Source organism: Nilaparvata lugens, chromosome 3, assembly GCF_014356525.2.
Source record: "Nilaparvata lugens isolate BPH chromosome 3, ASM1435652v1, whole genome shotgun sequence".
NCBI lineage: Eukaryota > Metazoa > Arthropoda > Insecta > Hemiptera > Delphacidae > Nilaparvata > Nilaparvata lugens.
The window spans coordinates 23627846-23654935 of record NC_052506.1 but is presented as its reverse complement, the minus strand read 5'-3'; the positions used below and the strand labels follow the sequence as shown (position 1 = coordinate 23654935).

The window sequence follows — 27090 nt, the reverse complement described above, 5'->3', positions numbered from 1 at the left end:
AATTTCAAGTTTTCTATACGTTTCAAAGTCCCCTGAGTCCAAAAACATGATTTTTGGATTTTGGTCTGTGTGTATGTCTGTGAACACGATAGATCCATTCCTGATATTAATCGATTGACTTGAAATTTTAAATGTAAGGTCCTCATACCATGTGGCTCCGACAATCAGAAATTCAATGAAATTCAATTCAAAATGGCGAAAAAATGGCGGATAATGACCAAAAAACCATGTTTTTACGGTTTTCTCGAAAACGGCTCTAACGATTTTTTATCAATTTATACCCTGGATTGCTATTTATAAGCCCTATCAACTAACATGAGTCTCATTTCTAGGAAAATTGCAGAAGCTCCGTAATATTCTAGAGAAAAATGGATTTTGTTAATTTTCCATCACGATTTTCTCAAAAATGACTTTTTTCAAATTCATACCCTGTATAAAATTTATCAACTCTATCAACTGGCATGAGTCTCCTTCCTGCGAAACTAACAGGTGGTCCATCCCATCCTTGAGAAATGGACTTTGTAACATCCTTCTCGTGCATGAGGTAGGTAGGTAGGTTGTAGGTAGAGTTGTTGTACGAAAGAACACACATCATAGTCGAGATATTTTGATTGGGAACTTGATTAAACTGAATTTAAACATTGCAAAATCTAGTGAATTTGACAGAAGGAAAAACTTACCGTATTTTGTCAAAAATTTAAGAATAGTATCAAATGAAGCCAATTTCAATCTTTCAAATTTACACCCTATCTACCACACAGTAAAGCTGCGTTTACTCCAAAGTTATTAACAAAAAGTTAATAACTTATTCCTTATAGATTCTATTAGTCCAGTCAAATGGTCGTTTTTCAGGAAACAGCCCCAAAAGAATTTTTCTCTACGGTTCTATATGTATTTTGGGGCGCTGAATTATAATCTGAAATTTTCTGACACGCCAGAGGGCGGCTTCACCCCCCAAATCCCCAAAAAACCCTAAAATTTCGAACTTTTTTCAATTTTCCCATTTTATCTCGTGAACCTTGAGTTTCTCTAGAAATATCATTCCTGACAAAATCAAGGAGAATAAAATTTCCAATAAATTGAGTCGTCGCGCAGGATTCTACCATTTTTGGTTCCGGAGCTACAAATTTTCAAAAAAGGGGTATTTTTTTAGGGGTTTCAAAATTATGCAAACCTACCACTTCTACACTATACAAGTATACAACATAGATATTTTTCTAGTATAGATAAAAAACCACACATCACGTGAAAGAACAATTCATTATGAACAGGATCCCTTAGGAATTTTCGAATTTAGTAGTGGGAGGAGGGGGATATACCCAAAAATAGAAAATCATGTCCTACAGCCAAAATACAATTTTTTTATTATAATGCCTTTTCAAGGCCTTCCAAACAAAAAAATACATATTTTGGCTGAAATCATCTCACGTGGGCTATTTTCTATGAGAATCACCCGTTAGAAACATTCAATTTCAGTATTTCCTAGTGGGGGGTACGTCATAATAAGGATACGTCAAGGATCAAAACTTTAAACACTTATAACTTTCGACAGAATGATCAGATCTCCTCGTACTACAGCTCATTCTTCTCAGCTAGTTTCTTTCTCAGCAAGGCGGTTCGAAAGCATGTATCAAAATTTAATGAAAAAATTGAAAAAACAGAAAAATGGCCAATTTCTATATTCAAAACTGTATATTTCGGTAACCCGAAATTATAAAAAATGGTACTTGCTCTTGATTTAAAAAAAGAATCTCCTCTTTCATGTGAGGTAAATGAATTTTGTAAAAATATAATCGTGAGGTAAGATACGTTTGATTTAAAAAATCAAGAAATTTGCGATATTTTCCTCATTTTCACAGTCTAGACTAGTTTTTCGATAATAAACAGTCATGCAAGATGGGTTTAGTTTAGCGCATCACTCCGCTGCCAGTGCTCACTAAAATACATAACGCTGAAATTTTGCTGAACTGCCATTTGCGTGAGAATGTTCAATTTTCCCGACATACCTTGAAGATTCAGAAAACATACTTTCTTATGAGTGCTACTTTCACAAAAAATGTCATTATTCAAATCAATTCTGTCCGGGCAGTTCCATTCAGTCCGGTCATCTATACTAAAAAAGAACCATGAAGCAGAATTGATAGGATATACTTCAGAGCTTGTAATATGGGTTGTCACACACTGAATAATTTTATCACATACATACCTTACACCACATCCATTCAGGGTCATGCCATGTGATGTATGAAATCTTTCACCTATGATGCTTATGTCTATGAAATTTTAATTTGACAAATCTTCCTCATTGCTCTATTAGTTTCTTTTATCAACTCGTTCACACAGGACCACTTCACCAAGTCATTACGGCGCGGAATTGAAAATACAATAACATTGGTTCTGTAGAGAGCCGCCAGATTCCTTCGTAGAGCCACAAGAATGTTCTTTGCTTCATTTTTACTAACATCTAGCCAGCTTGGATCACCAAAAAGTCGTTTCTATCAAATTCTGCAATTTTCTCTGGCAGGACGTCGGTAAACTTGGCACCTGATTTGACGAAAGAAGTGATATCGCGCTCACATTTCTTTATAAACTCGTTTCTTACATTTCTTCCTTGACTGTCAGCATAATGATGCAACTTGATTTTATAAGGAGATTGAACCGTTGACACTTCTTTAACTGGCTGTTTTTCTGTGCAATATTTCTAACATTGATCTTGCTATTAGCCTCATATACCAAAGCGTTCTTATGAAAACTATCTCTAGTTGTTATTGATACATTCTGAGTACCGTACACTGTTTTGACTTTGCATACAACTCATCATAAAGTGTTCTCCACTTATCTCTCTCCTCTCCAACCATAATCTTTTCATTCCTTAATGCTAATTTGTCTGCCTCTAGTGCTTCAATAGAAACAGACATCGACGTAACTATTCCAGACAAATGCCTATTCTCCTCTCTAAGCGTCATCATTTCATTGAGATCAGTACCGTACTCTGTGTGTGAATTTCAGCTTTCATCTTTTCAACCTCATTTTTCAACTCACTCGAGAAAGTTATAAGATCATCCCTCTGCTGCAGAAGTTCCAGTTCCCTTATACTTTGCGACTCGTCTACATTAATTGTTCTGAAATTTGGTGTGTTGACACCCATATCATGCATTTTCGGAGTACATAGTGCACCATGTCCACAAATCTTCGATTTTTGTGGGGTGCACTGGGAACAGACAAAACAACATATGAATATGTTCAATATAATTTGATGATTGCAGGTAAATTCAAGAACCACGAGTTCGATGAGTACTACCAGGACACCAAGTCGCCGACCAACCCAACCTACAACGTGCAAGAGATCCTAGCGAGCCCGGCGGGGCGTGCCCTGGCCACACTGTATCCTCCGTCAGCCACCGACTACACCATTCGCAACTCGCGCTTCGAGGCGACCGTCAACTGTGGAGTAGGCATCAACTACCCGGCGCCCAACTGCGAGTTCCGCCCCTGTCTCTTCAACCTCGACAAGGACCCCTGTGAGCGACTGAATGTCGCCGACCACAACACGGCTATCACCATCCAGATGTACAACGACCTCCGCTACTTCAGGAGCATGCTGATACCGCAGAGCAATCGAGGACCCGATATCTACGGCGCCGATCCCAAGAAGTGGAACGATACGTGGCAGTCGTGGGCGCTTTGATCAAAGTAAACCATGATGATCCTGATTAAAATGCCAATTTGCTGTGGATGTTTCAGATCAAAGTAATTAATGTAGTTATTAAAATAATGCGAGTTTGCTGTGGATGTTTCAGATCAAAGTGAACAATGACCTGTAATTTAAATAATGCGAATTTGATGTAGATGTTTCAGATCAAAGTGAACAATGATATTTTATTAAATTGCGAATTTGTTGTAGATAGAACAGTCACGAGAGAAAGATTGAAATTGCAGCGGCATAAGCATGCTGCACACACGAACATTAGTAGCATCCACTAGCTGCAAAGGGAACGTGGAATTGGAGATGTCCAGGAATCGAAATGACATTTCCAGTTCCGCTTTCCGGTAGAAACTAGTAATGGACGCTACTAATGTCACTGTGTGCAGCTTGCTTAATAGTAGCTGACCTTTTTCTCGTGACTGATTAAGTATCTATAGTACTACGGAGTGTGATGCTCAAGATGCATTTACATTTAATACGGTATGTAATTTGGTCATGCGTAAATTCACTAGTAAAAATACAGAATGTCCGAAAAGTTACAAACCATAGGGATTCTACTATTTAAATGTTCAAACTATTTATTACCTACATTTATAATAATCTTGAAAAATAGCAATAGATATTGAACAACATACATGATAAATATGTCATATGTTATTTATCAACTAGTTCCTAGTTGATGTTGTATTTCATTATTCTATTAAAATTTATCCAAAATATATGTCTTTCAGGTTTCGAAACATTTTCAAAACTGGAAATAGATGAATAGATGAAACATTATTTTGGCATCAAGAAACTATTAGAAACTAAGAAACTAATAGTTTCTTGTGATTGAACTATACACAATTGAATGGTATTAAATTCGTTGAATTAATCTTCATTGGGTATAATTTTGATTCCACGAGATTCCTCACAGCACTATATCAATCTAGTTTGAGTCTGATAATAATGGGACCACTTCCACTAGTCTTATTTCAATGTAACTTGAACGGAAGCAGTATTTAACAAGTTTTGTGAAATAGGATTTATTATCATAGAATAAAATTTAAGTGTAGGAACGCCATGGTGCGTGAAGTTTTGGACACTAAATAAAATAACAAATTGAATTTAAACGTTACTACTATTATGCATCACTCGGTTTAACATTCTGTTTGTATGTTTATTCTTACTCCTACTTTTGAATGATTGCTACTTTTATTGGTAGACTAATGAACGGCAGAACTACATTCGTATGTAAAAGCATCTAGTGGGAAAATTACAGTGAGTTTCAATAATACAGTCAGTTTTAATAATACAGTGACTTGGCAATAATCTATTAAGTAACCTATGGCCTATAAATGAACCCAACTGCTGGCAAGCAAGTTGTTAATAGAATATCAATGTTTCATTCAATTAAATGGTTCTGTTGAAAATACTTATTAATGTTTTGTATTTGGAAAATAATAAATTTGAAATATTTTTTAATTATAGTTAGATTGACTACTTACTATATATACCATCAGTATTTTTCAGCAGTCATTCAATTGATTTCTCAAATACCATGCTCCACTTTATAAAGCTTTTCTACTAATCTTACGATTTAAAAGTAAATTTCATTCAAACTTTTACCTTGGAACGATTCAGTTTTAATTTTTACAAAACAATATAATTCTTACTTGAATAATAGTTTCTTAAATATTATGGTTTTGTTGCATAAATATGAAAGGTATGTTCATAAGTGCCATCTGAATTAAATGTCTATTTTAAATAGCTATCAGTCCAGGCAATGAATGCTCAAAAAAGGGTATAGAGGGAAATGTTTGGAAGGCAATGTTCGACCCCGCAGTTCTGTTTAGGGTGGTAAGGAGGTAAACATATCAACCACCCTCATCCCCTTAGCACATGAGTTAGGAATGGGAACTTTTGATATGTTCTCCTCCTAACTAGTCCCAACAAAGCTGCAAAGTCAAAAATTTTGTTTAAAACATTCCCTCCAAATTCCTATGTCAATTGGTCCATTGTTAAAAAAATAGAATTTAACACTCACACAAAAGGTGTAGGGAAATTCGTAAAAGTGTGAAATCATACATCAAATTGAAGAGAATTCAATGCTCTATAAGCTCATAATAAACAAAAATAAATTTCCAATCGATTTTTAAAAAAGTTATGAGCAAAAATTTAAGAAAAATGGGGGCAAACGTGGTTTTTTCAAAAATGTCACACTTTCAAGAGCGGATATCTAGAAAACTGTAGGAGATATGGAAAACGTTGTAGGATAAATATTGTAGGAAATTATGTAAGATTCAATTTGTTATATGACATGCAAGTCCTTGGGATACTTAGTTTTTGAGTTTTATGCGAGAAACCAAAAAATGGTACCTTTAAACCACCCACACCCCCTTAGCACAGGGGGTAAGGGTGGGGACTTTTGATATGTTTACCTCCTTACCACTCTAAACAGAACTGCGGGGTCAAAAATTGTCTTCCCAACTTTTCCCTCTATAAACTTTCCTTGCCTGGACTGCATTAAAAAATCTTATCTAACAAAAAATATTCTTTGCAATAGTAACAGCCAGAAACAGCTAAATGTTGCTGAAAGAAAAATTTTCATCTTGAAAATGTGTCTTGAACTTATGAAAAGAATAATGCAGGGAGATTAGAATTTCTCTCCATCTTTTCTATTAGAGGAAGGAAAGTATTTTGATAAAAACATTAAAATAGTCACAAAGAATACTTCTCAAAAATATTTTGAGCGGAAATTTCAAATGTCAGAAGCTTAGTAGTTGGTACTAAGGAACAATGTTGACTCTAACAACATGAGTTCTGAAAAACATTCTACAAATGAACTCATTTTCAATAGTTGGAGCATAATTTTCTGGGGAAAAATTGCCAAAATTTTCAATTTTCTATTAGTTTATTACTTAACCAAATGCTAGTAAGTATACCTACTTCAAATGATGTGATTTGAAAATATTAGTGATAGCCTATTAGATACTAGTAGTGACTAGGAAACAACATATTATCAAACTATCATCCAACCTTTTTTATACACTGCAATAATGTTATGTTGTATCACTGCCCACTCGATTAATTTATGGATATACGTGTATAATATCAATATATTGTTTTAAATAATTTATTTTAATAGAAAATAAAATGTAACAGTTGGTGTAGCTGAGAACTATTATGCGCAGAATTTTTGTATTGTACAAGTTAGTATCAACTTAATATCAAATTATTTCAGGTAATTTACACTTGAAACAATAAGCTAATATTAATGTTACCCTATTAAGTATCTACTCGAAATTTGTTCAATTACTGTACAATGTATTAGTAATTTAAGACTATTATTATGTGATTAAGCTGTATCTAACATAATATTCGAATAAAGTTGAAGATAAAAAACGAAATAGTTATCATGTTCCTTCTTCACACCCCAAAACTGTACAATTTCTTTTTTTTTTTAATTTTACTAACGATACCGAAAGTTAGTCATGTTTTCACTCCATTTTAGGCTCAATGTTCAGTCAAAAGCTCTCAAAGTGTTTACAGTTCCTCCAATTAACCAAGTAATCAAGAAATAAAAAAACAGAAACTTTTTTATATCCCTTTATTATATTCAAGTATATAAATCTATAGTAAGTAGCAAACACATCTCATAAACATATCTTTTAAAATCACCACAGTTACTATTAAAACGCACATGCATACAAACTAATAAAATAAATAGGTATCCATATTAATTTATTATAAATATATCATCTTGATTTCAATGTTCTTGTTCAAGATAGATTAAGCACTGAAAAGCATGAAAACAAATACTGATAGAATTATTGATGAAAAATATTGTATTAGAAATTAATAAGATGTGCTAAAGAATTGTATCTTCTCATTAGCAATGCACAAACAATATAAATAATACTAAGATATTTCTATGTTGTATTATTAGAAAATGTACATGAATACTCAAGAGGCAGTACTATAGGTAGGCACACATTTCATTTATGAATTTCTTTGTTAAAAATTGTTGACTCATACTGTAAACCCTAAAAATAGTACTAAGTAAATAGAGTCAAATAATTTCATCACTTTTAATAACAAGCTAACATCACTGTAAGATCATCACCAGTATCAACTACCAATTATAAAACTTCGTTTGATTTTGACTAAAAATTTGGCAATACAGAGCTAGTTGAGGATATTTGAAAAATACTTCGACTAGAAGAGATCTGATTTTAAACACTTTATATCCTATAATTGAAAAATTTAGTTTCAGTCAATTAAAAAAAAAATTGTTGATAGGTAGGAAATTACGATTCTCTATAGTAGACGAATTTTTATAGAAGTTGAGTGGTAGAAAAGACTTGAAAGTCCTAAGTCCGAACTCCACCTAATAAAGATTTTCATCTTTTTCATTTTCAATTACAACATTCTCTCAGAGCTCACACTCTAAATGATTTTCTAACTAAAATACGATCAATCAAGGTATGAAAAGTAATAAAATACTAAAATAGTAGAATAGTTCTAAACAGGAAATATCAATTTCATATTATGGTAGATCCCTCCCTATCAAAGCAATATTTTTTAAATCAATTTGTATGAATTATTATCACTCGATAAACATTTGAAAGTGCATCAATCTATCACTGGATCTTAACCATGATTCTCACTCATTGAACTCATCCCAGAACAATAAATTAAAATTATAATTGAAGAATTAATTACATTCGAAAGGTAAATCACATTCGAAAAGCAATCACAACGATTCAGACTTGAGGATCATAAAATTTCATCAACTACAAGATGTTGAGCATGAGAATTTTCACAATCTTGATGAGCTAATGAGCTACAAAAATAAATCTAGGCTTATTTATTATTTTTGTATCAAGTTTTTGAATGGAATTGAAAAGAGTTGTATCAACGCATTTGATATATTATGTGATGATTAAAAGCATACGAAAAACTGGTTGAATTATAAACGCCAGTATATGGAAGAATAGTATCAAAAAGAAAACTTAAATCAAAGTACTTCATTTATTGAAATGTAATAAAAATTCTCAAATACCCTTTTTATGTTTTTTAATACTAGAGGATTTTCATTTCGTTTCAATAATTATTGTAGTGGTTCTATAAGGAAAAGTGATTACTTTTCACTTGTACAGTATTTGATTAGAATACGAGTATTGCAATATTTCAAAATACCAATAATTATTGTTGTTGTTTATGAAGAAAAACAGTTTTACAGGATTCAAAAGTACCAAATAAAAAGGATTAATATAGTAGAGTAGCACCTATTTCAAAATATATTGTTGATTCTAAATTGTCAGGCTTCATCACATTATTGAGACTAGAAAATTACAAAATATTAGGAATGTGTTAACATTCAATAAGTGTGTGCTCTTTCAATTAGTATAATATTGTGATTCACAGTAGAAGATAGGTATAGTGAAGTGAGATTCACGTTTCAAAGTCAGCACCTCATTAACATTGGTTTGCTATCCTTGTCTATCTGCAGACAAAGCAGATAGCTCTATCCTTTTTCAACTCCGTACAGTGTTGCCAAATCATTTTTAGGTTATGAAGAGGTATAATGAACTATCAAAATATTAAATCTCAATTATTAAAAATTTCATTTTCTTGGTGAATATGATATATCTGAGACAGAATTGATTATTATTCATAAGAAAAACGATATTAATATCCGATTTAGCGGGATGACTTGATTCACAGCTATCTACCATAGAAGACGGTGGAAAAGGAAAGTGAAAACAATGTCTATCTATCATTTCCACTTACTTTATAACGTGAAACTCACTATAGATTGTATTCATAATTTCATTTTGTCATTACATTCAGTCTGCATATTTAAGAATATGACTAGGTTATATATTGCTTCACAGGCGGCTCTCATAGCACTTAAGCACAAAACTAAGAGCACCATAACATTTCTCAAGTTGAGAATATAACTTTTCTGAATTGCAAACTTTGATAGGTTTGAAATAAGACTGTGGAATGTCAATAAAATGATAGGTAAAAGTAGCTGAAAATAAATCCTTAAATACTTGACAAATATGAGATTATTTATATTGCTATCAATAATTCTTGAAACCTATAGTCGTTAAATACTAGAAAGTTATGCTTATCTCAGAAATATTAAAATTATAATAGCATATATCATGATTAGCTAACTACGTTTAGATAGAGAGCAAGGCAAACGTCAAAGTGACAGGTCTAAAAAATAATATAAATACAAATTATTATCAAAATTTGATTAATACAATAAAGTATTTAGAAAAAGACTAGATAATACAATTTTCCTTGTTCGTCATCTCATGTATGGATAAAATACAAGCATAAAGAAGTATTGAAAACCAATATCAAACAATAGGTATCCAAAGATGCTTGAGGAATGAATTAAAACGTATGGAATAATAACACATTAACTATTTACATAAACCATCGATTTTAAATAGAAGAATATGGGAATTTTTCTGGTTTAATATCACCTTTCAATAATTTATTACTATCAAAATCAGTAAACTTTGCAAAGTAACACAGTTTTGGTTGTAACACAATTGACAAGTGACTAAATTTTGACACAATTGACAAACGTGACACAAATTTCAGAACTGTATAATATATTTGTAACCGAATACAATTAATATCATGCTCAATGTTTGTCTTTACTTTCTATAGGAATAGGAGTAGGACACACTCTCTTCATTTTAAAATGCATATAACATACCTAACACACAAGATACATACAACTAAGGAAAGCCAAAGTGTTTCTGAAAAATGATTTTGAAAATAATTCTCGGAGAGAGCTTTCTGGAAGTATTTGAAAAAAAATGCTGAATCTTGGTCCCTTCACTTATTTTGAGAGAAAAATATTGAAACATTTTGCAACTGCTAAATTGAAGGAAAATGCGTTTTCCTAATAAATTTTTCGTTGTACTCATTATTACTGTTTGACATTGATGATTAAGATACTATTTCAAATAGTAAAATAATTATAATTATACACACAGTGTTCTGTCTATTTTTCCCAGACACTTACGAAATCAAAAAGATTGATTGTAAAATTACATGAGTAGGGAGTGTAAAAAATACAATGTATTACAATACATTGTAAATACAACGTATTTTTTGTAAAAGTAAATAATTTACTTCTCAACCAAATTATTGGTATATTATTTGGCAGCCGAAATGTAAGTGCTAGCAAACCATAGATAACCAGCTATGGTAATGGAATGTTAGGCTATAATTTTCATCAATACTATAATAAATTATTCCGGTAAAAATGAAATAATAATATTTGAGCGTTTTTGCGAAAATTTTGCGTTTTAAATATTAGACTTCCTAAACAAAAAGTTTTACTGAATTATCCAATTCACAGGGATATTATCAATTAAATAAGTTACAGTTTCCAGTAATAAAAGCAACTGAACAAATAGCTATTGTTAAACAATAATTGTGTATACTATTATAAGAAAGTATCAAAGTTATAAAAAATATTGTCAATGAAAGATACTAATATCATTGGTCAAAATATTGGGTGTGGAATGTTTAAAATCTTTCAAATCATTGAACTTAAAAAAGCAGTTCTGTAAATACTAACATAAATTGGCACGAAAAAACTTTTTGTTTGAATCAGTAAATTTCCATCAGTACTGAGTAGATCCATTTCTCTCATGTAATTCAATTACATTATAGATTATGTTATCTGTAACATATTGTAGGTCTGCATCAAAACATTAAGGAATTTTATGAAAAATGCTGATGTAGAAAGAACATTAGGATTCTCAGACTCTATAAGCATTTTTTGAAATTGTACTGACACGTCAATTACAGGACATTTCATCTTAGAATTTATTTTTCTCTTGTCAAAACTTGCGATTCATAATCGAAACTAGTTTACGACACGCTTCAAAATACACCTCTCTAAAACCTATTACTCATAACTGGCCCTAGTTATAATTGATACACTAACTTTTGTTAACTGGATTCAATCTAGGATTCAACTTAGTTTTAATTCAACTTTTATTAATTACTTCTAATCTTCTAAAAATGATTACTTATGGCACATACTTTCATCTACGAGAAACACACAGAATTTGCAAAAGGTGTTGGTGTTTCTTCATTTAGAAAATGCCCTAATGAATATTATCAAAAATCAATCATATAAAGATGATTGAAGATGACTGAAGACATATTCTTGCATGGAATTTAGGAATAATTATCAAATGAGGTTTTTCTATTATTTGTACTAGGTTGAACTTGAGTAATTATTTTAAGAGGTATTTTGGCGGAGAGTAAGAAACTGCTCGATTTTAAAAGTTGGTAACTTGGAATGTTCAGGTGTATAAATTGCTATTCATACGAGTTTTGAGACATTATAAAATGGCTGAAATGTTATAAATGCAAAATTAAAGAGATCAAAAGTAAATAGTCGATGAAGATGATTCAATTCTATGTTATCCGATACTGCAAAGTACTAGTAAATGCTCTAAAAAAGGAGTATTATAGTATGAAATATAAGCTACAGGATGTATTGTATACATTACAATAAATGCGATGATATTACTATTAAATATATGATAAAACATGATACTAACAAATAGTACATTCTTATTGTTCACTTCTTCTATTACGATGGTATAAAATTTTGTTACCAATCTGACTGGGTTCTTCACTCATCCTGGAAAATATAAACATAATGTGTGTTAGACACAAAATTTAAATAATTCATCAAGCAAAAAAAACATGAAAAAATTACAATAGATTAATATAATAGAATGTAATTATGTAATGAAATTGCTAGTTCTTCAATAATATTAATCAAAGTCAACCATCATAGTTTATTAGTGAATTCAGAGGAATTGAAAATTTTATTCGATAGTTTTTTTTGGTCTCAAAAGTAAGAGTGAATTGAAAACATAAAGTTAACATGACGTTTGGAATGTTAATTTCAAGTTCAGATTCGACGCAGTGCCAGTATAGTAAGATTCACTTCAAACTTTCAGCAACAGTTGAATGGGAAGCTTTCATGGTTTCTATGAGGAATGCTGACGGAAGTGAATCTCATTATACCCGCATTATTTGAACGGGTCGCCGTCTAGGTGTCACCCCGACAACCTGACATCTGGTCATTTTGGCCATAGGCGACAACCTGTACCCTGGTAAAAATACACCATTGCCGTCAAATTGTCACCTACTGAACCGAAGGTGCCAACTTGTCATGACCGTAAACGACAACCTGACACCTCGCACACACATGTCAGAGTGTCACCCCGATACTTGTCTCCTGTACCTGCAGGTGATAGTTTGTCGGCAACGTTCATGACAACCTGACACCTTGCATGTTGGCGCCCCGACAACTTGTCACCTACAGGGCACCAGTTGGCACAACTTAAACCCCCGCGGCGTGGGGAGGAGAGATCAAGCAATTTTTACTGGTTATGATGTAGAATTGAATTCTTAGCACTTTTGGTTCAGTAACATTTTCCCGTCAAACGCACGGTTCGGGAGAAATTAGCCGTTTTTGCTAATTTTAGGTCATTTTTTTCGAGTAGGTTGAAAACCACATCAACCTGTCCCCTCAAAACCGGTTTTGAAAGGGGACAGGTTGAAGGGGTGTCAAGTTATCGAGGGGTGACACCTAGACGCGTTCCCATTTGGACACTCCTCTTAAGTACCTTAAGTGCCCCATAAGTAGAGAGAGAATAACAAGATACTGTACCAAGAAATAAGTTGAATGAAACAGTAAGCACTATGAAGCCTGTAAATAAATTGAACTAGTTGAAAAATTAATAAATAGAGAATTTTAAACATGCTGTAGTGAAATTCACGTCAAACTATAAGTATGGTTGAATGGAAAGCTTTGGTGTTATCGGCAGTATAAAGTATTGTAAGATCCACTTCCTACTGTCAGCCTTCCTTATAAATAACACCAATTCTTTCCATTCAATCAGTGCTAATAGTTTGGAGCAAATCTTACTATAACATACTCTACTAGCATAATTATTACTAGAGCATAATCTCTAATAGCAATTCAAAGCGTACCAACGAGTATAGGATTTAGTTCTTATAGAAAACGTAAATAGTGAAAGAAATGAGATAATGTATTTACCCATTCTTTTTCATCGACGCCCTCCATTCTTTCTTGTTCCAGTTTTGTATTCACTTCCAAGCGGCTGCTCATCGCCTTTTGTAACTGAAAATAACAAAATAAGTTCGAAACGTATTAGAAAATTATACAAGACGATAATTTCAGACAAATATTGATTATAGACAGAAACAGATATTTATTATTAAACAGGTTAGAAAAAAATGTTATAGTGATGAATTGATTAAAATTCTTTCTAAGTGAAATTATTCTCTAATTCTTACCATTCATAAGAATACCATTGGTTGCTATGGATGTGTTCACATATTGACAGACTACAAATGTGAATCCTCTCCCATAAGAACGAACAGTATTCATTTTATAATTAAATGTGGAAAATCCAATACAGTATATTGTTTTTACTTTCCTTGCCCTATTACCATAGGTAAGGAAAGTATTGCTTTTCGAAAAAAATTAAGGTACCCCAATTTCTATACGTTTCATGGTCCCCTGAGTCCGAAAAAGTGGTTTTTGGGTATTGGTCTATATATATATATATATATATATATATATATCCTATATATCCTCCTATATATATATATATAATATATATATATATATATATATATATATATATATATATATATATATATATAATATATGTGAATGTGAGTGTGTGTGTGTGTGTGTGTGTGTGTGTGTGTGTGTGTGTGTGTATGCGTGTGTGTGTGTGTGTGTGTGTGTGTGTGTGTGTGTGTGGTGTGTGTGTGTGTGTTGTGTGTGTGTGTGTGTGTGTGTGTGTGTGTGTGTGTTTGTGTTTGTGTGTGTTTGTGTGTGTGGTGTGTGTGTGTGTGTCTGTGTACACGGTATCTCATCTCCCAGTAAACGGAATGACTTGAAATTTGGAACGTAAGGTCCTTACACTATAAGGATCCGACACGAACAATTTCGATCAAATGCAATCCAAGATGGCGGCTAAAATGGCGAAAATGTTGTCAAAAACAGGGTTTTTCGCGATTTTCTCGAAAACGGCTCCAACAATTTTGATCAAATTCATACCTGAAATAGTCATTGATAAGATCTATCAACTGCAACAAGTCTGTAAAAATTTCAGGAGCTTTACCCCATCTATGCAAAGTTTGATTTTAGATTCTCAATTATCAGCCTTCATATACAATTTAAACGAAAAATTTCAAGTGGAAAAGATTGAGCATGAAAATCTCTGCAATTATTGTCCAGTAACATTCCCACCTAAAATTGAAAATAAGCTTGAAATCCGAGAAAATGTGATTATTAAATTGCAAACTGTTGGTTCTATTAAATCATTCACTACGAAGAGATAGCAGACCTCGTGTGTTTCCAGCGTTATTGACCTATCACCAGCTGTCTCATATCTTTGAGTAGTAGACTTGAGATGCGAGAGTACACTAGCGTCAGGTGATAAATTTTCATGACGGCAAGGAAAGTTGTGTGAGTGCACCACACCAGATTTTTCTGCTTGAAGTGGAAAAACTCACATAAGAACCAAACTTATACTTTTCCGCCAACGTGTGAACACTCCTATAAGAACCAACGGTATTTATTTTCTGCCAACGTGTGAACACTCCCACCAGTACCAAAGATATTCTTTTGTTTAATTATTTTTCTACTCAGCGTAGAGTTGTGTGGCAGAGGACCTAGAGTCCCAACTCCGCCCTTAATTAAGGCAATTATTCATGGATTTTTTGAAAAAACTATAGCTATCTATAATTATTGTCTGTACTATAATTATATAGCTATAGCTATGTGAAGTGAACAACTACAAGACTTGAACTATTTCGGACTATGTGTAACCTTATCTAAATTTGGGAGAGGAATAGCACAAGGTTACCTTATTTTTTCTCTCCCTATCAATTTGATGATGTACTTATTGTATGAATCAATTTATCTAGTGTAAAAACTAATGACCAGCAGAGAATGAATGAATTGTAATAAAGTGTTACCTCCTCTTGTTTCTCCTTGGCCGATGCTTCGGGAGACCAACTGGATTTGGAGATTTGCGGTCCCGGGGATTTGGTGAGCGGCGCTGCTGGTGAGTGCGCATTATTCGAGCTGGGTGTGCCTTGCGCATCAGACACTATAATCAAACAAAATAAATTATCAATTAAATAAACCAATTGAAACAAATTATTGGCAGAAAAGGATCTTGCCTTATAGTAAGACAAACATAGAATAATTGCAATTTCGAAATAAATTGATTGAAACAAATAATTAGCAAAAAATAATTTTGCCTTATAGCAAGACAAACATAGAATGGCAATTTTTAAATAAATTGACTGAGACAAATAATGGATAGAGAACAATCTCGACTCATAACAAGACAAACATTGAATTTTAATTTTAATCTAAATCTAAAGCAGAAAATATAAGGAAAAATAACTAATGAGCACCCGAGGCTGAAGCACTCATTCCAAATGCTGCCGGTATTCTGTCAGCTGTTCTATTCAAATCAGTAAAAGTAATGAGAAATACACTTTGGACTGATTAGAAGATCCCTAGTTGTTCAGTACAGGGGTGGGTGGAGGTAAAATGAAGTCAACTGCGCATGCTCGACTGCTGTATTCCTAATTATACAATTATTGTGTTCTGGCCCCTGTTTCATGAAAACTTAAAGTCCTGTAATACAGAAACAGCTGATTTTATCGGCTATATTGAGCATGTAATTTGAATGGTGATTCTCCTGTATTACGTGACTTATAAGTTTTATGAACTTATTATTTTTCGTACAAACACTCATGATTGAAAAGATTGAGAGAAAAGAGGCAAATGTTAAGCTACTTATCTCACAATTATTCTTATTCTTCTTAATCCAGGATTAGACGTGAACGCCTGTTCCGGTAAGGACATAACTGATGCACATACAATCTTTTTAGAGGTCTGCCTATGTCCCTTCTACCATAAGGTCTATATATTCAATTTTAAGTGGCATCCGTTCAACATTATAAAAAACAATTTCGAAAAATACATCAATCACTTTTCGTTTACCTTGATGCGAGGCACAGTGAAGGAGAGCGGTTCGATGGTGGTGTTGGTGAGACGGAAGGCGCGTGCAAACTCGACGGCGGTGACGTCACAGCAGCTCTTGTCCAGGAAGGAGAGGCCCTGGTGCAGGGAGGGGCAGCGGTGATGGCTCAATGGGCACAGGTAGGGCGGCTCGCAGCTCACCTCGTACGTGTAGATTGTCGAGTCACCCTGTATTACACGTTAAACACAAAACAACAATATAATATTAGATCGAGTAGATTTGTGAAGTCATACTGTAAGTAAATCATGATGAAAATAATATTGAATTGTTTAGATCACTGAACCACACGGTACAGGTATTTACAGAGTCCGGCAGTGAATTGGGCGATTTTGAAATAACTGTTAGAAATCGATTAAGTAGTTAACAAAACACCGTAATCTACATAGAAAAGCTTTATCATTTAATTTACAATACTGTTCATTTTTTGAAAATTACGTCGGTAAGGTGACGTCCTTCTCTCGCCTGGCGTTTGGTAATAAGCCTTCACGGCGAATGCACGTTGTAGATTGCTCCCAGTCTCCATTGCACACATTAGCATTCCACCATTCGCTCTGTCTCAGCTGATTCATTCTCAGCGCCTCCACGAATGCCAGGCGAGAGAAGGACGTCAACATAATTTTCAAGAAATGAACAATATTGTAAATGAAATAATAATGCTTTTCTATGTAGATTACAGTTATACGAATAAAAGTTTTGTTAACAACTTAATCGATTCTCAACAGTTATTTCAAAATCGCCGGATTCACTGCCGGACCCTGTATTATAGTGAGAAATATTATATTGTGTAGATTGTCAAGTCACCAAGTATAGCAGCGCACAACAACAAGCAGTAATAATAATAATAACATCGAGTGACCTTGCTGGCTCAGGTCTTGTGTAAGAGTTTCTAGGTTGCACCTGATTAATTTCAGGCCTCTGACATGACCTAAAGACTGTTCTAAGGCATCGGGACCGACGGCTTAACGAGTCAATTCGAAACACGAGAAAAATATCTTACACTTGCCCGGGCTGGGATTAGAACCTGGGCATCTGAAATATAAAGCTAGCATCTAATCGACTACGGCCACTCCAACAACAAGCAGTATTAACTTACATTGAATTCTAAGAAGGGATGCATTGAGTGATTTATTCCTAAACAGGGATGCACTGCGGACATTTATATGATATCGTATATCAAGTTTGAAAAAGTATTGTATTATCATTTTTGTATTCTTGCCATATAAGTGAAATAATGAAATAGTGCCATGTAGTGAAATAGATGAATTAGTATAAATATTAGATCGTGTAGACTATAGATTGTCGAGTCACTATGACAGCACAATAGCAACAACTAATATAATATCATGTAGATTTTCGAGTCACACTGAATTGCAATGAATTCAACACTGTCCACAATACATATTCATATTACCAAAGATCGAAAAGAATGTGTAGATTTGTAAGTCTCTCTGTATAACACACAACAAACATTACACCAGTAATGTTAAGTAAACCTCACAAAGTAACACAAATTAATATACCTTGAGTAGAAAAATAAGTATTGTAATTCTTGTATTGTTTTATCTTTTCTCAATAACGTTGTGAATTGTCTTTGTATTGATTGAATACAATTCATTCAGTTTATTCTGTTTGAGAAGATCTTCAGACAATTAATTTTATTTATTCATTTCTTGGTATAGACACTACACAAATCATAGAATGTGAAAGTAAAAACCAAATAAAATTATATATTTTTCATTTTCGTGAGATGAAACTTACTCTGCCAGTCAAGAAGAGTGTTGAACTGTCCTCATCATAGAAAGGAATGAGGATAGCAGGAGACACATCCAGGCCGACTGTGGCCAGGGGTGTGTTCAGCTCCTCTCTTCTATACACCATTATTTGTCTCTCTGACACTCTGCAAACACAAACACAACACTTTAAAAACATACAGTTAACATAATGTGAAACATAAATATTGTTCATTTCGGACGAGTACTTGATATTATGATTTTTCAAAAATTGGTCCATCATTTAAGATAACGTAAAAACACTCCTATAAGGACAAAGGGTTTTCGCCAACTCGCACCAATTCGTTTTCTGCCAACAATGGTATTAATTTTCTGTTATCACACTCCCATACGAACCAATTTTTCGCCCCAGATGTGAACACTGTCATACGTACTTGTCAAATCCGGTGACGACGATGAAAGCGCCGTCAATGGCCCATACGACGCGCGCCCCCCTGGAGCCGACCGGCCCCTTGCCCTCTCCGACCGGGTTGTCCGACTTGCGCGGGTCGTACACGCGCAGCAGTGTGTCCTTGCACGCAGTCGCAAACATGCGGCCGCACGGCGACCAAGCCATGCTCAGCATCTAGAAACACATTATCAATGAATTGAAAATGAACATAATTCTGCCGTTGAATAATACAACAATAAATACAACAACACTTACGCATGATTGAATGCATGAATGGATAGATCCAATTGAAAGATTATAATTTACATTATTAATACTATATTCACTTTCTTTATAGGGCTAGTTATTCAAATGAAAATCCTCACGTACCCTTTTTATGTTTCAATTCACAACATGTTTTGACTAATTATAGCCGTTCACAACAAAATCACTTATTTAAATTGATTTTATATTATTTATAAATAAAAGACGCTATAGACACTGACCCTGGCACCACCACTGTCTTACAGTCTTTGGAAAAATACATATAAATTTTTAATTTTTCCATACTTGTCAATAAAATATAAATTTATAATCCACCATTTGTGTTCTTTTTATCATTTATATTAGGCCTATACAAAAACGTATTTAAACTTTTTTTACAGTCAGTTAATGAACGATGTTTTCAAAATGGTTAGAAATAAGTATGTTCAATTGAAGAAAAACTGCTAAAAAACTAAAATAAAGAAGTTGTTACTCTTTTTAAATTTTATCCAAAAATCACTTTATTCAGCATAGTATTTCTGTATATGAAATTCAAAATTGCATTTACAAGTAAGAAAAACCTATTATCAGATAGATTGATTTTACATAATAATTAAACTTTATCAAGAAAATATTTGTGGAATATTTCAACATACAATGCACCAAGTTGATTCAATAAAATATTTCGATTTCAGAGATAGAAAGTCAAATAAAATTTAGAAAAATGGTTCTTGATTTTACTCTATCAAAAACAATTTCTTTAATCGTTCACTTATTCTACTCTTCCTCTTATTGTATTATTCTACTCTTGTTCGTAGCATTTTTTCTATTTATTTCCTCATTCTATAATAATGTATGAGTGTATAAATAACTGAATAAATTATTGTTAGTCTCAAAAAACAATAATATATCATTTGAACTGTCAAGATCAAAGCGAACAAAGTGATCCATTAAATAGATGAAAATTCAACGCAAATGATTAATTATTGAAAAAAAATCGGGGGATTCCTTATATACCTTATTTGTAAATGTAACATTGTGGGAGATGAATTGATTTGATTTGATTCGACAAAAATGCAAAACACACCTGATCGGTATGTCCGTGCAAGACGAGCCGCTCCTGGCCGGTGGAGAGGTCCCACACACGCACAGTCATGTCGTAGGAGCCGGATGCCAACACGTCGGATGCGAGTGGGTGGAACTTGACAAAGTAGACCTTCTCCTGATGCCCCAGCAACACCTGCTCTGGCTCATTGGTCGGCTCCGTCAGGCCTCCACGAGGGATTTTCCACAGCTTGATACTGCCGTCGTCACACGCTGTAAAAAGCACTCTATCTTAGATTTTTCCCTGAGTAATTTACAAAAATATTCTAGGATTAGATTGTCTACAAATCAAGTTATGAAAAAACCTAATAAACAGTTAATACAGTGTGATGCAGTATCTTGGAATTGATACAATCTAATAGCACATGTACAGTACATAAGATCAGTCATGTATAAAAATCAATACATATTATTACAGGATACAAATAATGGAATAAGCAAGAAATCAGAATCAAGACCATGTAAGAGAATGATAATAATTATTGTACATGGAGAAATGTATTGGATATTCGACTGACAAAATGATTCAGGTTGTCTCACCATATATAGGCCCTGTGGGCTGGGGGTAGAGTCGAACAAGGTAGACTCAGTACTCATGTTAAAGGAAAGAATTCACCCACAGAAGACCCTGCCAATTCTTTTTGAAACTGGATTACAAATACCACTTATCCAATCAACTCAACGACCAAGGTGGAATTTCAAGAAGGCTAATTGGAATGGGTTTACAACGGAATTGGATAAATGTATCCGTTGGATCCCTCCAACCCCTGAGAACTACAAGAGGTTTAAAGGTCTTGTTGTCGCAATTGCAAAGAAACATATACCAAGAGGCTTCAGGAAGGAATATATTCCAGGCTGGAGTAGAGAAAGTGACCATCTATACAAGCAGTTTCAGGAAAAAATGACCAACGGATTGCAGGAGAGCTCCTTAACAGCTTGGATGAGGCACGTAGAAAGAAATTGTCCCAGACAATGGAGGGAGATGGACTTCAGACATTCTAGCCGCCGGGCTTGGAGTCTTCTCAGAAAACTGGGCAGTGTAAGAATTACTACACACCAGAGCTCCCCTATCCATCCAGATCAGGTGGCAGAACAAATAGTCAGAACATCTAAGGCGGCTGGCTGTTTGGATCATGCAGCGGAGGTAAGGAATGGACTGAAAGCGCTTAAAGCTATGGCTGTGGAGGACTTACGCCTGTCCAGTGATTTCTCAGTAAAGGAGGTGGATGCTTCTCTTTGTAATACCATGTGTAGAAAGGCACCTGACTTTGATGGAATCCATCCACAGTTTCTGGTGCATGCTGGAGGGAAGGTTAGGCTGTGGATGTCACGCTTTTATACAAAAATTCTGCAAACTGGAAATCTTCCAGCAGAATTCAAGGAGTCTAAAATAGTTTCAATTCTCAAGCCTGGCAAGCCTTGTGATGATGTGAAAAGCTACCACCCAATTGCACTGCTGAGTGTGAGTTACAAAGTGCTAGAAAGGCTTCTTTACAATAGGATAAGTAGAAGAATACTAGAGCATGTACCGATAAAAAAGGCGGGATTTCGACCCAACCGGAGTTGTACAGACCAGGTTCTCTCTTTGACGACATATATCGAGGCAGGCTTCCAAAAGGGATTAAAAACATCTATTGCCTTTGTGGACCTGAGTGCTGCTTATGATACAGTGTGGAGAGAGGGACTCATTTTCAAACTCCTGCATGTTCTACCAAGCCTAAAAATCATCCAATTGATAAATAACATGCTAAAGAACAGATGCTTCAGAGTGCTCATGGATGATAAGCTAAGCAGAAGAAAGGTACTCAATAATGGATTACCACAGGGTTCAATCTTGTCCCCGCTCCTTTCCAACTTGTACTCAGCAGATCTTCCCAACATACCATCAAGGATCTTCATGTATGCTGATGACATTGCTGTGGCCACTCAAGACAAGAGTATGAAGACAACATCAAAGAGCCTCACCGAAGACCTATCTTCCCTTTCAGTTTATTTCCACAAGTGGAGGCTACACCCTAACATGAAAAAACAGAGGTGTGCTGTTTTCACTTGAATAATGGGGAGGCTAGGGTAAAACTGGATGTGAGGTTTAACAACACGCAATTGCAGCATAATTTCTTTCCAAAGTACCTTGGTGTGACGCTTGAACGCACTCTGTCCTACAAAAATCACCTTCATAATGTTGCTGAGAAACTGAAAACTAGGAATAATATTGTACAAAAACTCTGTAGAACAACATGGGGAGCATCAGCAACAACTTTGCGCTGTTCTGCCCTAGGACTGGTATACCCCACAGCTGAATACTGTGCGGCTGTTTGGATGAATAGTGCCCATGTGAATAGAGTCAACACTCAGCTGAATAATTCCATGCGACTTATTTCTGGGACCATTAGAACCACCCCCACATATTGGGCTGCCAGCTCTCAGTAACATTGCTCCACCAGGGCTGCGAAGATCTTTTGCTCTTGTTAGTAAGTATAATAAGATACAAATGACAGAGCACTCCCAATCCACGGAGATCTTTTGGAGCTCGGTAACAGGCTGAGGTCAAGGCGCCCTCCCATGCGCTTGGCTGAGCAGATAGAACGCGAGAATTTCTCTGTCGCTGATAGCTGGGAGAAAGAGTGAATGGATAGAGCGCCTCTCAGTGTTAGTCACGGAAGATGTAGAGCATATCTTAGTGACTGGGGTAGATTGCCCTCCCCTGTTTGTGATTGTGGAAAGGCTAGACAAACAATGAATCATATCATCCGAGATTGTGCTATTCGAGCCTATCAGGGCGGTTCCGATGATTTTATAGCAGCTTCTCCACAAGCAATAGCTTACATAACCAACCTGGACATCCAAGTTTGACTTGATTATTTCCTTGTGTATATATACAGTTTCCTTTGTCATAGTAGTTTTGTTTGTATGCTATGACCTAGATGGATGGTTCTATTTTGTTTTGTTTTTTGTTATAAAGCTGACAAAGGTCAAAGACCTGAATATTTTTTGTGAATTTATGAGTGTGTCTATGTGTTTGCCATACGCTAATAATAATAATAATATAGGATAATTTTTCAAAGCCCGGTTCACACGTACAAAATTATCGTCAGTCTTGCCAGAGTTGACGGCTTAAGGCGGGGACACACTTGTTATGCAGCGTTCCGATCCACATGTCCTATTTTTCTGTGGGGGTGGAAGTAAAGTTCATATGAGAGACAGGTGTAGCTTGCCGCATTCAAATCCCTTGTTTATTTCGCTGCCATACAGTCGTCCGCCTGTACGATCGGAGTGGAATCGGAACACTGCATGACAGGTGTGTCCCCAGTTTAAGACTGCAAATGTGGGCAGGTTGTAAAAACATGTGTTTTATTCAGTCTTACTTAAATCGTCTAGAGGCAATTTGTCAAATCTGGCACGATCAAGCAAGACTGAGATAAATTTGTACGTGTGGACCGGGCTTTAGATTTGTATATTATCTAGTGAAAGAAATAACAAAATTCCTGTGGAAAAGGTTTTTGTTAATCAGTTTGTGAAATATGGGTGCCCACAGTTCAAAGTTATGGAAAATGTAATTTCATAATATGGAGAATGTAATGAAAATTGAACTGTCAAACTACATCAGGCATGCATACCTTATATGGTAGCAGATAAAATCTTAAGATTTTGAGCATACAAGCTACAAGGTATTGTTTATCAAATAAAACATCTGTTTTTGATAAATTCATTCAATTTGCTATGAAATAACAAGTTTTGAATACTTTTTTTATTGTTCCATAGCAGTTAAATAAATAATGGGCCATATGAATAAAACCAGAGCAAATACTAATGAGCATGAGCATGGAGCATAAGGTTTTGCTCATGAGCATTAGGTAGAAGCATAAGCATTTGCTCATTTTTATACGAATAAGCTTTACCTTATGCTCCTGAACTCTGTAGCAAATGCTCACGTATTTTAAAGATTTTTCATCAGATGATTCGCCTTTGTTGCCTTAATTTGTTTTTATAGCTCACGTAAGCTCTAAATATGCAATTAGGAGACACCGCATGTGTTTGCATCGTCTGCTCTGTTTTCTATTTATATTTAGTATTTTAATAGCGTGAAAAAATGTCATCTCTATAATAATCTTCAGCATAATCTTATAATATCAATAGCCTTCTTATAATCGTCTACACTCTCATCTTCTTAAATGCCTGTTTCCTATTCTGTGATGGCTATCTTTATATCCGATAGGTATCTTTTGTATTTATTCTTTTGTATGAATAATAGTGGTTGGCCGAGCAAAGTGAGGTCTAAGATTCAAGTCGACGGTTTGGCATTTCTCTTAATGTTTAAATGTTTATATGTTATGTTGCGCATTTACGGCGAAATGCGGTAATAGATTTTCATGAAATTTGACAGGTATGTTCCTTTTTAAATTGCGCGTCGACGTATATACAAGGTTTTTGGGAATTTTGCATTTCAAGGATAATATAAAAGGAAAAAGGAGCCTCCTTATTACCGTAAAAATCAGACTATAGAATTATTCATCATAAATCAGCTGACGAGTGATTACACAGATGCGTGGAGAAGCCAGTCTATTGCTGTATTTCCATAAGGTCTATAGTTTTAATCAGGTAATTGTGGATGAGAATACTGCGTGAGGTCTACTGTTCACAGAACTACTAGTATATATCATGATCGAATCTAAAAATAGTTTCATAGTTCTCAACTATTGGTTGTGATCGTATCTGGTATAGTTTCCTCTTCCTCATACGAATTAGTTGAGCCATTTTACTTATGAGCAAAAGGTGAAAAGCTGCTCTAGACTAGACTCACCTTTTTTGAAGCATTTGCTTCAAAATTTGAGCAAATGCTCTAGTTTATTTGAGTATAAGCTTTTACTTTTGAGCAAAGGCTCAAACTATTTTTTTGATGAGCATGAGCATGGTTTTGCTCACGTTTATTCATAGAAAATGAAGCAAATGCTCCATATTTTAGAAGTATAAGCAAATGCTCAACTTTATTCATATGGCCCATTGTTTCAACTGTTCCAAGGTCCTAAGGTGAACAAATCCTAATCATCATTCAAGATAATTTAAACTGAAATATAAATTAAGTTTGTCTCTTACCAACAGCAAGCCGATGCGTATCAAACGGATCCCAGACGAAGTCCATAACGTTAGTGCCCTGCACCAATGCAGGTATCACTCCATCGGGCAGCTTACCAGGCTTCGACAGTTCGAAAATTGCAATCTTTCCACCGGGTCCACTCAGAGGAACGGCAACTCTGTCTTTATTTGCTGAAAATATAACAACATTTTAGAATAAGCTATAAAAGAATTCCCACAAGATTCACAGTAGATATACAATATGTAATTAAAAGACTTGAAGTTGTTGCAATCATTTATATATTGAAGAAAAACCAGAACAACCATGAGTTGACAAACCATTATTAATCTCTAGCAAACTCTACTAATGACCGTAGATAAAAAGGCATTATTGCATTGTTCACTTTTTCAACGAAATAATCTGATTTTAGGGAAAACAGTAGTTTATATTATTTGTTTCGCCAAAGAGACCGTACCCGTTTTCTCATTTAAATGTGGTAAGGAAATAGGATCACAGAAAAAGACAACAGCAAGTTGTCATTCTTTTATTCTTCATAAATAAAAGTATGACAGTTGTAAGGTTCACTGACCATATTGTAAGGCTTACATTATATAATCAGGCAAGGTGGAACCATTTCGCAAGGGACTCCCCACCAACAAAACTTACGAATTAAGTTTATTTACTTTTTTTTAATTTAAATTTCTCAGGTACCTTGAAACCCATCGCATTCTCCAGAAATTTGACGGCTCACGTTCCTGACATTCTCAATGTGCAGCGACTTGTGAGCTGGAGTTCCCTTCAGGTGACGAAATTTCGATACTCGTCCTACAAAATTAAAATAAATTACAAACATTATTCTCATGTTATTATAAATACATTTGAAACTATATTCATATGCTAGTGTATAATATACAATAATTTCTTTCAAATGCAAATCAGGGTTGAACTAACAAGCGTGTAGCTTTAATGATGATGCCAAATTAATTTCTACTCTCTGAACTGAATTATCTTATATACAATCACTGGAGTATCAAAACATATATCTCAAGTTGTAATAAATAATGTAAGCTACTTGAGAATGAGCACCAAGAGCAATGGAGTAATTAATTTCTTACAATATTAAATTTCAAATTCGTTTATTGTTGTAACATTTCAAAAATGCAGAACAGTCAAAATACATATAGTGAGGTTCACGTTATAATGACAGTGTTTGATTAGAAATGGTATTGCTATCCTTGTCTATCATTCAACAAAGCGAATAGCGCTATTTCTTTCTCGCTTTGCTCTGTTGCCAGATCGTCTTTTAACAATGTAGATTTATTTACTAATTAACAAAATATTTCATCTTAATTATGAAAATTCATTATAAAATTATTGAAAAATATAATTTCTTGCTTAATAAAATATAATTGATTATTTTAAACGAGAAAGAACCGTTAATATTACATCAATAAACCTGTATCAGCTACCGTCTATAGAAGGCATTGACAAGACACAGGATCGGCAACGTTTTTCTCCTATCTTTCTCCACTGCCATTATAATATGGACCTCACTACAGACATAATATCATTCAGGTATGACAACACAAAATCACAGAATGCAAAATTTCACATATATTCATATATGAATGTAT

At 34.3% G+C, this 27090-nt stretch overlaps 3 protein-coding genes across 4 annotated transcripts in view; 1 reads left to right on the top strand and 2 right to left on the bottom strand.

Moving 5' to 3' along the window:
* The window catches only part of LOC111058431 (arylsulfatase B), a 119277-nt gene extending 111061 nt beyond the window's left edge, over positions 1 to 8216 (top strand). The window contains exon 9 of the mRNA XM_039423340.1: positions 3267 to 8216. Within this exon, the coding sequence (XP_039279274.1) occupies positions 3267 to 3688 (422 nt within the window). The 3' untranslated portion in view covers positions 3689 to 8216. The remainder of the gene's footprint in view (positions 1 to 3266) is intronic.
* LOC111058430 lies at positions 7282 to 16566 on the bottom strand. Its single transcript, XM_039422745.1, has 4 exons — positions 16557 to 16566; positions 15773 to 15906; positions 13815 to 13898; positions 7282 to 12383 (listed from the first exon to the last, which is right to left on the bottom strand). The coding sequence occupies exons 1-4, from the start codon at positions 16564 to 16566 to the stop codon at positions 12375 to 12377; spliced, it is 237 nt and encodes a 78-aa protein (XP_039278679.1). The 3' UTR covers positions 7282 to 12374.
* Positions 16567 to 16784: 218 nt separating this feature from the next.
* The window catches only part of LOC111045201 (coronin-7), a 34233-nt gene continuing 23927 nt past the window's right edge, over positions 16785 to 27090 (bottom strand). For both annotated transcript variants that reach the window (XM_039423338.1, XM_039423339.1), the window contains 6 exons: positions 26168 to 26281; positions 25477 to 25647; positions 20366 to 20595; positions 19019 to 19209; positions 18613 to 18751; positions 16785 to 17021 (listed from right to left, as the gene is read on the bottom strand). In XM_039423338.1, the coding sequence (XP_039279272.1) occupies positions 16800 to 17021; positions 18613 to 18751; positions 19019 to 19209; positions 20366 to 20595; positions 25477 to 25647; positions 26168 to 26281 (1067 nt within the window). In that variant the 3' untranslated portion in view covers positions 16785 to 16799. The remainder of the gene's footprint in view (positions 17022 to 18612; positions 18752 to 19018; positions 19210 to 20365; positions 20596 to 25476; positions 25648 to 26167; positions 26282 to 27090) is intronic.